This window comes from Acomys minous (assembly GCF_964271855.1).
Source record: "Acomys minous genome assembly, chromosome: 17".
NCBI classification, from domain to species: Eukaryota; Metazoa; Chordata; class Mammalia; order Rodentia; family Muridae; genus Acomys; species Acomys minous.
Genome location: NC_140500.1, coordinates 3,114,027 through 3,128,791, shown reverse-complemented (window position 1 = coordinate 3,128,791; position 14,765 = coordinate 3,114,027). Strand labels below are relative to the sequence as shown.

The 14,765-nt window shown below is 47.3% G+C and overlaps 1 protein-coding gene across 3 annotated transcripts; it reads right to left on the bottom strand.

Moving 5' to 3' along the window:
- Nucleotides 1–225: 225 nt before the first annotated feature.
- Nucleotides 226–12,342, bottom strand: LOC311588103 (uncharacterized protein C12orf71 homolog). Of its 3 annotated transcripts, XM_084765565.1 has the most exons (4): nt 11,085–12,340; nt 5,038–6,609; nt 3,456–4,162; nt 226–3,101 (listed from the first exon to the last, which is right to left on the bottom strand). In XM_084765565.1, exons 3-4 carry the CDS (start codon nt 4,116–4,118, stop codon nt 2,853–2,855), a joined length of 912 nt encoding a protein of 303 aa, XP_084621691.1. In that variant the 5' UTR covers nt 4,119–4,162; nt 5,038–6,609; nt 11,085–12,340; the 3' UTR covers nt 226–2,852. The 3 variants fall into 3 exon arrangements, with proteins under 3 accessions (XP_084621691.1, XP_084621692.1, XP_084621693.1); XM_084765566.1 differs by lacking the exon at nt 5,038–6,609 and having other exon boundaries at nt 11,085–12,342; XM_084765567.1 differs by lacking the exon at nt 11,085–12,340 and having other exon boundaries at nt 226–3,098; nt 5,038–6,772.
- Nucleotides 12,343–14,765: the final 2,423 nt, after the last annotated feature.

Below are 14,765 nucleotides of genomic sequence, written 5' to 3'. Positions count from 1 at the left end.
TATGACCTGCGTGTCTCTGTGATGCTAGCATTTTCATTCCAGAGAGCTGTCCAGTAGAATGTTCTATAACCTAAGACTTTCTGACTGTTGCCATACTTGTGCTGAGATTCAGGTCTGTCACTGCCGGCCAGTCTGTGGTGCTCCCTCTCCTTCCTTCCTTCCCTCCTCCTCTTTCTCCTCTTCCTCCTCTTCCTCTTCCTCTTCCTCTTCCTCCTCCTCCTCCTCCTCCTCCTCCTCCTCCTTCTTCTCTCTCTCTCTCTCTCTCTCTCTCTCTCTCTCTCTCTCTCACACACACACACACACACACACACATACACACACACACACACAAGGCTTCTTATTATGTAACAGTGCTCTGTCTGCATGTACACCTACACACCAGAAGAGGGCAGGATATTTCCTTATAGATGGTTGTGAGCCACCGTGTGGTTGCTGGGGATTGAACTCAGGACCTCTGGAAGAGCAGACAGTGCTTTTAACCTCTGAGCCATTTCTCCAGCTCTACACCCTCTCTAGAAAGTGTGTGGTGTTGGCTGGGCTGTTTCCCACATGGGGCAGGTCTCACCTGCGTACACTACCCCCTGACAGCCCTTCACCCAGGGGCTTCAGTGTCTATTCCTGACCCTTACTGAACAAGGCTGCTATGTTGCAGTATGGTGCCCATGGAAGCTGTGGTGCCACTTTACTGATAAAAGTGTTTCTTTCCCCATCCCCCTTTTGGGAAAGCTTAAGGACCCTGAGCTGAGCACGGGGCATCTGGCGTGCCGCTGTTGTGAGAGAGTAGGGGTCTGGGGAAGGGAGGGATGACTGCTCTTTATTTTACAGGATTATTTTAAAATTTAACATGATGGATATTGAGGTAGACAAGGAGAATGCAAGTCAGTCACTATTCTTAACCCCTTCTGAGCAGAGAATTCTGTGGTGATGAGATTAGTTTTTCTCCAAAAGCCGCAGACTGAAGAGTTGCCCTTCGTGCCTTATACATGGTTGTATTGTACAGAGACAAACAGCATTGAAGCAGTGAGCTTCGTTTGAAATGTGGGATAAGGTGGAAACTGTTCAGCGAGGGGATTCTCGATCTGGGCTGGTAATCTTTTCAGGGCATGTATCCAGGGCTCTTGCACCCACACTACTGAAAACTGGCTCACTCAGCACTGTTATCTGATGAGGATTTTGTTTCTTCTGAAAGCTGACCATTGTTCCGCTTGCTGGGGAGGTAGGGGGCAGCAGGAAAAGACTCACGGCCCACAGTGCAACACAAAACCCACCTGTCATCCTGGAATCAGACACCGTGCGTGCCACATAAATTCCTCACTTGTGGTTCATAATGAAACAATGTGCTTTTGAACCTCTTGGTTCTTCCTCCTGACTAAGCCCTTCTTTAATGTTGAAGCTAGAGCCTTAGCATTCTCTAGGAATTTATTTAGCATTGGCTGTGTTTTTATTCTTCTATCTTTTGGAGGAATTTGAAACAGGGTCTCTGTGTAACCTTGGCTGTCCTGAAACTTGATATGTAGACCAGGCTGGTCTCAAACTCACAGAGATCTGCCTGCCTCTGCCTTCCAAGTGCTGGAACTAAAGGTGTGCGCCAGCGTGCCTGGAGGATGTTCTTGTGTCTAACTAGCCTTGAACTCACGCCTGCTCTTGAGCTTCGAATTTGCATTGTATTGTAAAAGTCTTGACAAAAAATTTGCCTGTGTTTACTGATAGGCCACCGCATACCCCTTATTGGGAGGTTTATAGTATAGTCACGTCAGCATTTGCAAAGTGCTGAATGACTTTTAAGATTGGTAAATTTTATGCTGTATTTTAAATTGTTACAGTATTGTGAATTCTAGAATACGATTGTGTAAGTTATACCCCGTTAATTCACGCCTTCAGTTCAAGGTTGAGACACACACATAAGGGATGATTTTAGTTTTCAGTCATAAGGTAATAGATCCCAAAATTTATTGATTAATGAGATTAGCATGTTCCTGACAATTACAGTAATTTTACAGGAGGCTTGAGGGTCTTTTCTTCCAATGGCCACTTCGAGCTCACTCTTGCTGCTTGCCGCGGCCAGCCCCACCCCCTGCGTGCACAGGTTGGATAACATATTGGACACTTAAATGAACTGAGCAGCGCTGGAATATTTCCTATTGGCACATACCTCCAGAGGTCAAATTGAGTGCAGGAGCCAGAAATTGTACTAAAGCGGTGGCTTATTCTTTAGTACAGATGAGACGTGGGCTTGGTGGAAGTGTCCTGCTCAGCCATCCCCACAGGCTTTCTCTCTCAGTAAGCACAGACCTCTGTTGTGTCTTCTCCCAGCAAATTACTTTCACTCAGGCTGAAATAGGCTTGTTGGATGTAGATGGCTGAGTTCATTCTTGGAAAATATAGGTAGTATTTTGCTTCCTAAATGAATAGTCCGCCCTTCCTTTCTCCTCCTTTTTTCAACAGTTTGCTGTTTTGTTTATTTTATATGTGCTTACTTTCTCTTTTGTTGACCCTGACCCTCATTTCCAGGAGGCAGCGTGTGTCCTACCAGCCTCCCACCGTGGTGCGTGGCGTGGGTTGTGCTTTCGCGGGTATAGGTAGAGCTTTTTGCAGCCATGGGTCTAACGTGGAGACAGCGGTTTTGGTGATCCAGGTTACCAGACTGCTTTAGGCACACTTGTTGTTCCCAGCATGCTGGCTGTAGTAAGCGGCTGGCTCAGAAGGGGCTGGAGAATGGAAACTCCCTCTGCGTGCTTCAAGTCTTGATTTCCTCATTTGCGAGGCAGGGGAGGGAACAACACACACCTCTTAGAGATGTGGAGCAAGGGGCTTCAAAAGTTTGAAAATCTGGGGGAGTCAGGTAAACTCAGTCATTCTTGGGGTCGGATTCTATTGCCTCTGAGCGACTGTATCTTCCTCACTGCTTTCTGGTGCCAGTTGCTGGTAGCCTGCCTAGGGCGCTCTCTCCTCCATCGGGAGAAGACTTGTGTCCTCAGCCAGTGGAAGACCCACCGAAAGTTCAGACAGGATGTGCCGTGTGAGCGGGAAGGCTCCTCTTCCTGAGCAGATGACATGGAGGAGATTTCCAAGGAGCTCTCTGCTGTCTGCCTCGTCTCCTGCTGAGAAAACAGGATGAGTTAGATGCACGTAGCGTCAACAGCAGTTGGTCTTGCTGCCTGTTCCCTCATAGAATCCAAACCCGTTTGCCCAAAATAGCCCAAGTATAGCAAAGCTTCCAGACCCGTTGACTTGAACACACACACACACACACACACACACACACACACACACACACACACATTCATTTCTTATGTGGCTGGTGGTTCTTGTTGCTGTTCCTACCATCTTCCCTCCCTCCCTGTCCTAGCCTCCTGGGGCCCACCTTGCGTCACAGCAGGTAGTGAGGCTCCACTGTCTAACCCTCTCATCCCCAGACATGCCCTTGCTCTCCTGGGAGGCATCTCTGCGCTCACCTCAATTTCATCTTCCTGTAGCCTTGGAGGATCCTGTAGGACCTGACACATATCTCGATTTTCCTGCGCTTTGTACTTGGGCAAATCTTGACAAACGTCATGTTCTTCATGACTGACTTGAGCTGTCTGTGGAGGGGGGCTGCTGTTGAGGTAGATGTCTTCCTCGTAAGTAGACTCAGGGAGCACACGGTCGTCAGGTTGCCCAGCTTCTCGAAGTTTCTCAGCTGTCTCAAGTTTCTGTACTAGGTTATCCAGTTTGCAGAGAGTCAGTTTTGTCCTGTCTTTCGGCCACTTGTCCACCCACTGGCTATAGCCATTTAGGTCCAGGTTAGCCAGAGAGTCCGCTTGGTTGGAGCCCACATCATTATCCCAGGCCGGCATGATGCTGAGCTTGCAAAACTGCTCTGGATCGTGCTCCATCCGGTGTCGCTTCCTGAGGAGTCTCCTTAAACTCTCTGTCCCCCAGGTACCTTGGACAGGTGGGAGGAAGTGGACCAAGGAATCCGCAGAGGCTGTCTCCTCACTGGAGACCATGTCCTCGTCCTCGTAGGAGAACATGTTCTCAGAGGGGAAGTGTCCCACCGAGAGGCTCTGGTTAGAATTGCATTCGGAAGCTGAGTCCTCTGCGCTGCTGTAGTCACTGCTGGAGGGCGAGGCTGTCATGGCGCTCAGGGTCTCCCGTCTCAGGTCTTCCTTGCCTCGGGGAACTTCAGAAGAGAAAGTTAGTGTGATATCAGGGAGGAAAGAGCTGTGTGGCTTACCCTGCTTCCTACTTGGAACCACCCCACTCCATGCAGTAGAGTCCACCCGCGTGTCCTCTCTGCCTCTGTAGACACCTCACAGCATGACAGAAACCCTCTGGGCATCGCTTCTTGGTGCTTCCTGTGGTTGACAGTAGCTGACAGGGCTTAGAATCATAGAAGGGAAATTTGAAAATAACAGAAGTGTGAGTGCAGTTCAGTGTGCTTTCAGTCCCCTATCCTGAGGTCAAGGTAACTAATTTTTTTTTCCTTTTTGGTTTTTTGAGACAGGGTTTCTTTGTGTAGCCTTGGCTGTCCTGGACTTACTTTGTAGACGAAGCTGGCCTCAAACTCACAGCGATCTGCCTGCCTCTGCCTCCTGAGTGCTGGGATTAAAGGCATGTGCCACCACGCCTGCAGTAACTAATTTCTTAATATATGTGTATATTTGTGCACATACACGTATAAATACATATATTAAAATATATGTGGTTCTCACATCAGCAGAAATTTATTATCAAGTTTATAATAATATGCCTGTTCTACATTCTTAACTACTATTAAATAGCCTTAGGTGTCACCTACTAATAATTATTAACTTAGATGATTAATGATGACTAGGTTACTTAAGACCATTAAGTAGTACATGGGGTTAGTGGACCAAAGATCACAAATACACAGTCTTAACAGTAGTTGAGAACAGACTGCTTTCTGGAAAGGTGACTGCCACGCACACGCCCATCCTCCCACTGTCTAGTAGCATGTTTATTCTGCATTTCCCATTATCCCCTGTAAGTAGAGCGTGCGCACACACATACACACACACATGCTCATGCACATGCCTCTGTCATGGCCTGCTCTGAGGGCTGCCCACGTGAGACAGACGCTTCCAGCTCCCGAGACATAAGCAAAGGTGTAAGAAACCCTTCAGATCCCATGTCTTAAGGATATGAAGCCCAACTGCTTCTGAGAATTCTGTGTTCTAAGATTGTTGGTTACTATGGCAACAAAGGAACCAAGTTATAGTCAGAAACATGTAAAGGGACAGGATCTATCCCTTCACTTCCAGAGTATTCTGTGCACATACAGTGGTAGGCTGAACGCCATTTGTTACAGTCGGTCACTTCCGGGGGATCATTCCCATATTTCCCCACATTTCCGTCCCTTAAGATTGCAGCTAAGTCGGCCACATGTTACCTGGGTTCTCACTGCTATGTTGGGTCTCTAAACAACAGGAGCCAGATCTTGGGACTTCTCAGAAATTCCTTGTAACTGGTCTCTTTATGCATTAAAATCTATTGTTTCTGTGTCTCTAGAGAATTCAGGCTACCCACTTACTGTGCTGTTTTTGAAATTAATGAAGTGTTTTAGCTGGCCATGTGATACATACCTATAATGTAGCCCTTGGGAGACACTGGCAGAAAGATTGTATGTAGCTCAGGCTGGCCTTGAACTTTTGATCCTCCTGCCTCAGCTTGTATTGGATTATAGTTCATTTATTTACATATTTTTGAAGCCCAACAACTGAACGTCTGTCAAGTTCCAGACTTCTAATGTTCTGCCGTTCTTATGTTTGCTGCAGCAGCAGCAAATTTATATATTTATTTCTTTATTATCTGGTGCATGTGTGTGCCTGTGCAATCACACTACATAGATGCCCACGAGTCTAGGATCCCTGTTTCTAGAGTCTGCTGATGTGGGAGCTGAGACCCTCCCAGGAGTCCTCAGCAGGAGCAGTTAACTCTCATTGCTGAGTCAGCTCCTTATGGGATGATGTTAACCTGATCCTGCTTCCTCTGTGAAACACCAGACAGTGACATCTTTCCTGCAGAGAAAGGGATGGGGGGTTGTATTAGCCGTTCAGAGCGGTTTATTCCTTTCCATAGTTAATTAAGCACACAAACTTCTCCACTGCCTTGCTCTGGCAGTGCCTGGCCCCAAAGAAAAAGATTTATTTAACATTTCAGACAGAATAATTTCCACCTGCATTTATTAATCATAATTCTGTTTATGTGAAGGTTGCCTCTGCAAATGCAAGGTGAATGAACATTCTAGTTACTGCCTGTTCCTGCCAGCATGGCTCCAGACAGCAAAACCAAAGGAACCCCCAGAGTTAGTTTCCCTACCCAGGTTAGCATGGGAGCCCTGGTGCAGACTTCCCTTCTGAGTGCGCTTGGCCATCTGAGAGGACAGTCCCAGAAGGGGTCCTGTGCCTAGGAGGGCGACATGAGTGCCATCTGCTCTGGATCTTCAGAAGCTGTGGACGCCGTTGACGGCTGACAGTCCTCCCTTTGCGATGGCGAGGAAGTAGGCTCCCCAGGAACCAGGAAACTGGAGAGTGGTCTTTTCTTAGGAGAGTAGTAGCAAGATGCTAAAAATGCAGTCAGTCCTTGTTTGTTTTAGTCCTCATGGCGCTGTGAGGAAGGTGGAGATGGGTCAGAGCTGAGGGGAGGGTGGAAACGCTCAAGGTTGGCTAATAAGAAACGAAGATTGAGAAGCAGAGGTGCTGGTGCCCAGTTCCCAAGTTAACCTAATGGAAAGTGGGGCTCAGGGCTGGGGGTGTAGCTCAATGGTAGAGCACTCGCCTAGCCTATGCCTGCTATAAATAATAATTCTTTTCAGTTTAGTTAGAAGAGACCTGGGGCAGAGCAGACAGGGCTGGAAATAGTCGGACAGGAGGCAGTTGCCTGCCTCTGGCTGTGTCACTGAGCGCCACAGAGTCCTCCCTCACAGTCCCGCTGCCAGTCAGAACACCCTGCTCCCCTCCCACTGCTGCTGGCTCCACGCTGTGCTGTGCGTCTCTACCCGGCTTACTGCACAGATAAAGCTTTTGCTTCACTTCCCCAGGCCAAGAAAAATTAAGCTCTGGGAGTTTCCCCACCTCTGGCTCAGATCTCCCGCGGCATCTGTGAATAGACGCTGTTGTGTGTGTGCACAATGGCCTCCGTTCACTCGGGGACCACTGCACACATCCGCTGGAAGACAGCTTAGTGCCCCAAGTACATTTGAGGCCAGTTAATTAACATGATACCGATTAGCAAATACTATAGATGAATCTTTAAAAACTTCTGTGAAGTTAAAAATGAACATTAAATACTATGTTTAAAACCCTCCACAAAATGTTTAAAAAAACTTAGAAGTTACAGGATAAGTATTTTAAGGGAAGCATTTTAAAATCTCTTAAAAATAAATATTTTAGGTATACAAGGTAATTGGTAGTTGCCTGGCGCTGGGGCCGGGATGTGGTATTTCCCTCAATGGGCACAGGGAAACCATCTGTCAGTAAAGGGCAATTTGAGGCACAAGTGCAGTCATTAACTTTTAATTTTCTAATAGGCACATAAAGGGGGAAAGACTTGGGTAAGATTATTTTTGCACTACTTATAGTAATTCATATAAAGTACTGTAATTTCATATAAAATATTAAGCTCTTTGCATTTTCTCAGCCGTTTCTTTGATGCTGGCTACTTATCTTACATTTAAACCATCCCTGATTTGGAGCCTGCGCAGTCTCCAGCCCCATGTGCAGTAGTAGCCACACATGGTGGGTACATTGAGCAGCAAGGCTCAGCAGCCTTGGTAGTGGCTACACAGCTGCATGCATTGTCAGAATTTACTGGCCTGTATACCTCAAAGGGGCAGCGTTGGCTATATATAGATTATATTTTAATTAAAAATATTCTTGTAAGCTTGCATGAGCCGATGCATGAATGTGAATTATGAACAGGTGTTAAAGCTATTTTCTTAAAATGACCTGGAAATGGCATTTGACAAATATGTAGTCAAAGTCAAGAAAGGATAAGCTAGCCATAAGTGAATAATTTTCATAAACTTCAGGAGTATGTGTGGGTGAGTGAATGTGTGTGTACACTTTCTCATGTGCATCTGTCACCCATAGTTTATGTGCATCTTAATTTAGAAAGGACTGGTGGCAATTTAACTAGACAGTGCAGCATTGGATTGTCGTGTGTTTGGCAAAGTAAAGACTGGCACAACTTGCTTCAAGAAGACTCAGTGAGAATTTTTGTAAAGAGCTTGCATTTTTTTTCTTTTTGTGTTACAGCCATTTTTTTTCTTCTTTTTTTTCCAGCACTGTTAGAAATCACTTACTTCTAACGTTTATTATATATACTTCTGGGTGATTATTTTGACTGGCTGTCTTCAGGTACATGGGAGTGGAGAAAGGTAGAGCTCCTGGGCAGGGAACAGTGGTTAAGAACGTTAACTTTCATAGCTAAAGCCGGGATGGCTTGGGGCAGAGCATGGTACACTGCTTACAAATAACGTCCTCATTTGATACCTATCTGGAAGAAATCCCAGCTAACATTTGCTGAAGCTTGCAGGAACTCTGGCAATTTACACTTTACTTAAGTCAAGGAAAATAGACCAGAAAATACCTTCAATATGGTCTCACAATATCTGGGCTGAAAATAAAGTTCAGCAGCCTGGAATTTAATTCCGTAAGTTTGAACTAGGGAAAACTCTTACCTGATAAGAAAATGAGCCCAGAGTATTCACAGATAAATCTAGAGTGAACACAAAGTACGAGGTGGTTGTTTTAAGACTCACAATCTACAGAATACGTTTAAGAAGTGGGCCACAGGCTAGAGCAAAGTCATATCCCTCCCCCCTTTTCAGTTTATCCCAGTGTTCTTATAAACCTGGAGGCAGCTGATCTGATCCGAGGTTAATTATCAAGTTGAATTTCGTTTACAGCTGTAAAGATTAAATCCTACTGCGCATTGCAAGTGTGGGTTCTTGCCCTATTCCCAGGAGTTTCTGGTTAAATAGACTAGGAATAGAATGTTCCTGGTAATTGTGTGTGTTGAGACAGGGTCTTACTCTGTAGCCCAGGCTGGCCTAGGACTTACCGTCAGACTGAGGAGCTGACCTGATGCAAGAGTGAGGACAAGTTGTGCCCACACCCTGACAGTCTCATCTTGCTCCCTCCCTGCCCTGGGCCTGATGCCCAGTGCATGGAGCCTACCCCCCGTCCCTCACTGCTGCCACCTTTGAGGTGGTCACATAGCCTGGCAGCCAGGTTTCAGGTTAGCGTCATCTCTCCTTACAAGGACGTGTCCAGCAGCACCTGGAGTTTCTTCTTTATGCCAGTAAGGTATTCCCAGCACCCTGACCCTGGCCAGCGATGTACACTCACCCTGGAGGCCTCTACCCACCCCCAAGGTTTAAATAGCCTTTGTTTCCCCCAATTAAATGAGCTGTCTCCAGGAAGATGTCTCTGTCTGTCTGTCTGTCTGTCTGTCTGTCTGTCTGTCTGTCTGTCTCTCTCTCTCTCTCTCTCTCTCTCTCTCTCTCTCTCTCTCTCTCTCTCACACACACACACACACACACACGCCCCCCCCCCCAGAAGGCGCACTCACTATTGAAGGAGATTCTGCATTGCACTCACCCATGCCCAGCTACGCCCCCCCCCCCCCAGCAGTCCAGCTCTGCACAGTGAGCCTGGACACCCCAAGGGGCAGTGTTCCTGACCCTCCCTTCTCAGCCTCTCAAGTGTTCTACACTTTTGATCTCTGTGTGAGATCACTGGCCTCTCCTCTAGTAACCAGATGCTGTGAGGAGTGCCCTACGCTGCAGGGAATTAGGCTGTATGCTCAGCGTGGTGCAGTAGGGTGGGAACCAAGGGAGCGCCGCCTCATGACTGTGTGAGATCTCACAGGGAGGGTGGCGTTGCTGGGGAAAGAGGCTTGTGAGATAGTGAGTGCAGCTCGCGAGTATCGAGGAAGCCCCAGTGGAGAGGAAGTACAGCAAATAGATGGAAGCGGACACCTTACTGGTTTCTGAGCTTGAGTGTGTGTGCTTGTCACCAGAGGACTTGTTCCAAGACAGTTTCCCGCTCCACCCTCAGAGTTTCTAGTTCAGTAGGTCTGGGTGGAGTCTGAGAATGTTTGCTCTTAATGAATTGGGTGTTTTATTTAAGAAGAACAACCCACAGATGATGAGGAGAACAAACTGCACTAGCAAAATAGGGCGGGGATGATGACTAGTCTGTCGCATGACCTTGACTACCTACCTACCCTTTTTCTTCCTTGTGAGACTTCTTTACTCTCAGAGCAACTGGTCTCACCAAAAATATGCCGGGGCGGGACAGGAGTGAGGCAGGGCAGGAGTGTGGCCATGGACAGTATGAGGGAGGGAGCTTCCTGACTTAGAAGCAGCTTGTGGGCTGGGTGCATTTTCCAGTTTTACTTTTGAAAATGTAAATCTAGCTTGTTATATTTTAGTACCAACATAACACTGAAGAGCATTTTAACATATCACTTTACAGAAGTCTCAACTCTAGTACTGAATTTATGACCTTCACCATTAAATTTGCTCTTCCTCCAGTGTTATCCATAAGCAGCCGCAGTATCTGCCAGCCCCTCTCATGCCCCAGGCCAGGCATCCTCCTGGTTACACTCCACCTGCAGCTTCTGTCCCTGCACTGTCTCTCAGGAAGCCCTGCAGATTCTGCCTCTTCAAGTGTCCTGACTGTCACTCCCCGCTTCCCAGCTCTGTCCTGTCTAGTTCTCAGGTAGACTTTCTCACACCCTCTCTGGGTTCCTTCAGAAAACCTAAGGAGAGGTTTTAGAAACATAAGTTCTGTCAAGCCACCTCTGTGCCTCAGAGCCCTTTAACTTCCCCAGATGGCCCTGCGTTACCTGGCCCTCAGCACTGCCACTCTCAGTCTATTTCTTTACACTACAGTTGATCCCATGACCTCATTTCCCGAACCAAATGTGTCTAAGACCTTTGCAGTGTTAATCTTAGGTCAGTGACACAAGAGCATCCATCTCAAGGATATTCGTGGGAGAGGGGGTGAATATGATGCTCCAAAATGACATTTTATTTAGATTAAAGCTGAAAAATGGTATTGAGAAAATGTTACCATCGGTCCACAGAGAGCGCCCAGTGCGTAACCAGCTGAGTTTCAGTGACTGTTGGCCCAAGATGAGGGGTCGGTCTGCTCCAGGGCGTAACTCATGTTCAGGACAGTGACCTAACCGCAGCTGTTTGCTTCCAAGTTAAAATCAGCCTGTGTGACCTACCGCATCTGAAGAACAAGGGCAGTCTCTGGAAGTCCCTGGGAGTCCAGTGATGCACTGCTACCAGTAGATAGGAAAACTTCTACCATTGTGTGGTAGAAGGGTTCTCCCTGTGACCAGTGTGACGTCGTAACTGTCTTTCAAGCGAGTGTGGTGGTGACTGCTGCTTGCTGGTAGCTGTGAGTTACAGTTGAGGATCAGGTGTGCTTTACAGTCTGGAAGGCCTCTAGCACTGGCAGTCCTCAGCCCGCTGTGACTTTACTACATGGAGGGCCTCCAACATGCCAGGAGCGCCATTCTTTGATCTGGCATGTTTGCTCTTGTGGAAATGGCTAGAAGTATTTGAGACTTGGCACAGTAGAAGTGGGATGAGGCCAGATTCTTGCTAGCCCTGAGTCATCCCATGGACACACAAAGTAGGCGTCTTCTTTGTCGGTTTCCATGTTGATACTACAACTATGGCTTTGACTTATCAAACGTCCCACTATGCCCGTGTCTTGATCTTGTGGCCAATCTGTATTCGACTGAATTAGCACGTAGGGTCATACATAAAGAGCAGCTGCTACTTCGGATGCTGCGGTGTTTCTCAGGCCACCTGTACTCTGAAAAGTTCTGGGTGCTGGAGGCTGGCTGAGGTCAGACTGTGAGGAAGGAGACACTCCGGGTCTTGCTCTCTGTGTGAGGCCAGTTTCTCCTCATCTTACCCCGATATGTGTCTTCTTCATGCCCAGATTTCTTCCTCATGCAAGGATACCAGTCACATTGGGCTAGGTCCTACCCTGAAGGTTTCATTTAACCTCATTAGTTCTCTGCAGATTCTGTGTTTATACAGGGTCACATTCTGAGTTTCCAGAAGTCAGAGCTTCAGTATACAACTTTTGGGGAGCACAACTGAGCCCCTCACAGACGATGTGAGCCTCGATGCAGCTAGCCTCACAGGAACATCTGGGCTTGTTCAGAAGTCTTCCATGAACCAGAAACATGGTTCTAAGTTGACTGAATTTAGCTCCCTGTCTGGCCCCACAGCATGTTCTGGCGCTGGTTTCTACAGTGAGCAGCACCCCTGGTCTGTTTGGTGGAATGTCTGACGCAGTCTAAGCTCTGAGCTTGTGCTGCGTTCTTACTCTAAGGCCTTGTGTTTGCCCCGCTCTTTTCACACACTCTTCGTCTTCCACAGAAGCCTCGTTTGGCTATGTGCTTTTGATACTTTGAGCTCTCCAGTGCATTGGATGGACTGTTTATCCCAAGAGCTCACAGCTGCCTTTTCTGGCAGGTCCTTCAGCTGCTCGGATGCTGTCCAGCGACACAGTCAGAGACGTGGGATGTGTTTCTTTTCTCCTCCGCACTCTCCGTGTCTCTGGACGGTCCAGGGTCTGCCAAGTCCCTCTCTGCAGCGCTTGGCTTCTGCCCTACTCTGTATCTTCGTTACACTTTTTAAATGCATCTTATTTCTCATTGCTGCGTGTGTCAGGTTTTGGTGTCACTGGTACATACTGTCTCAGCCCTGGGCACTGAGATAACAACCGTGCCTTATTTGCCAGAGACCAGGCAAAGCTAAAACTTTTCTCCTTTCTCTTAAGTTAGTCCAGTTTTGCCTCCCCTGACAAATGTTCTAAAATACCATTGTCTTTTAATAAAACTGCCATGCCTGCAGGAAGTTGGGTCTAGGAAGAATGGCTAACATTCCTCCCTGTTATGTCACTCGTCATCCGGGCCACTTTAGGCCTGTAGCAGCGAGGACAGAGAGGGAGCTGAGGGTTCTTTCTGCTTGTATGAGAGGTTGTAGTGACCATTACTGTTGATGTGAAGTAGAGTATTGAAACCTCCCTGCTCAACAGGGAATGCATGCATTTCCCCGGACAGACAGACAGACAGACAGACAGACCCAATGCTTCCCTGTCGCCTTGTTTGACAGTCACTGATTGTCTGCCCTCACTAAATACTTTCTAAACTAGGTATTCTCCACAGGCAAGGATCTTTGGTTAGCTTAGGTCCCCACTGCTGCTGTCAGTCCCTTGGGAGAATGTTGCCTGGGGAAATCTCCCCTGAACTGGAGTCGGCTTGCACATGTCTTGCCCTACTGGCTTGCTTGCCGCTAAGATGAAATTTAATGGGTGACAGTCATTTTTGCTACCACTTTCATAAGGGACTGATTGCTCTGTTAAAACGGGCTTTACTGCCACCCCGAAGAAGCAAGCCAAGTGTTTTAACAAAGAGCATGATACACACTAAGATCAGCCATTAGAGCTGGCCTTCAGATGTGGGTTCCTCCCTCATGTTGTGCCTTTCATGAGATTATTTAAACCTTGAGCCTGTGCCTGTATCTGAGACGAGGCAGGCCTAGGGCATTGCTCTCCAGAGAAAGCCAGACACCTGAAAGCCTCTGTCACCAGTATAACTAAGGACTAGCGCTGCATTGAACTTTGTTGACGACCATTCCCTAAGACGTCCCAGAGCAGGACAGGCTTCCAAGTTGCTGGGCTGTTAGGAGGGGCTCAGGCTTTCAGTCTCCACAGGGTGAGTGAGTGGTCCTGGCATCTGACCTTTGAAGAAACAAAGTTCATAGGGTCGTATTTAATTGCAGTTTCTCAGTTTTCTAAAATAATCTATCCGGGGCCAGATACCCTATCAGAGCTTAGATGGGAGGAGATCTTTAAAGTTCTACCTGGAGGTTGAAATATCTGGCCTAGTAAATGCTTTGGCTGTTTGTGTTAGTCCCTCAGCTGATTTTCAGGAGTACAGGCTGTTCTCCAGTCTGGGGCTGCCACCGTCTCTCACTTCTCCATACTTGTCAGCCGGCTTTGTTCCCTGGACCTGTGCCTGAGGTCTCAGCACTTGAGGTGGTTGCTCTAGGTCCAGTCTTCCTTCCTGTTTTCTGGGAAGACTGTCTCAGCACAGGTCTGTACTGTCCAGCCACCGGTTTCTCTCTTGTTGCTCTCTTAGCCTAAGACTTCTCTAGCTGTGTTTAGACCCAGGACCAACAACAAGGTCAGGAAACATGTTGAGCTGGACATGTTCTAAGTCTGGCTCTCTCCTTGGTGCCTGATGGTTCTTCTGCGCCTCTCCTGGGTTATCACGGGCCCACTCGCTTGTCCAGATGGCCTGGTGGTCACAGGTGGGCGGAGGCTGGGGGCTGCCTGCACACCTCTGTTCCTTCTCAACCGGTGATCATTCCAGACCCTCAGGAAAGGAAGGGAAGTAGAGCCTGAAATCATGAAGATCTTACCCTGGGGAAATTTAAAACAACAAAGACAAAGAAAACCAGCTATGCCAGGTTTCACTTAAACAGTAGCTGTGTAGCCAGATTCATAAATCTTTTTACACTTAATTTGAAGTAGAAGCTTTGAAGATTTATATTCAGTAATCTGAAGGGAAAGAAAACAAAATATCCATGTACTGATTAGGTGAAGGAATTGGTGCTTTTGGCTAATGCAAACACTTTTTAAAACACTTTTTAAAGTTTTTTTTTCATTGTAAATTATGCGTGTATATGTGCCTCTGTGTAGATGCGTGCATGTGTGAGC

Coding starts and splice junctions, on each gene's coding strand:
- LOC311588103 (XM_084765566.1), bottom strand. CDS start 4,118: ATGACAGCCTCGCCCTCCAGCAGTGACTACAGCAGCGCAGAGGACTCA. Junction 3,102..3,455: donor TACAGGAAGATGAAATTGAG/GTGAGCGCAGAG, acceptor CTGTTTTCTCAG/CAGGAGACGAGGCAGACAGC.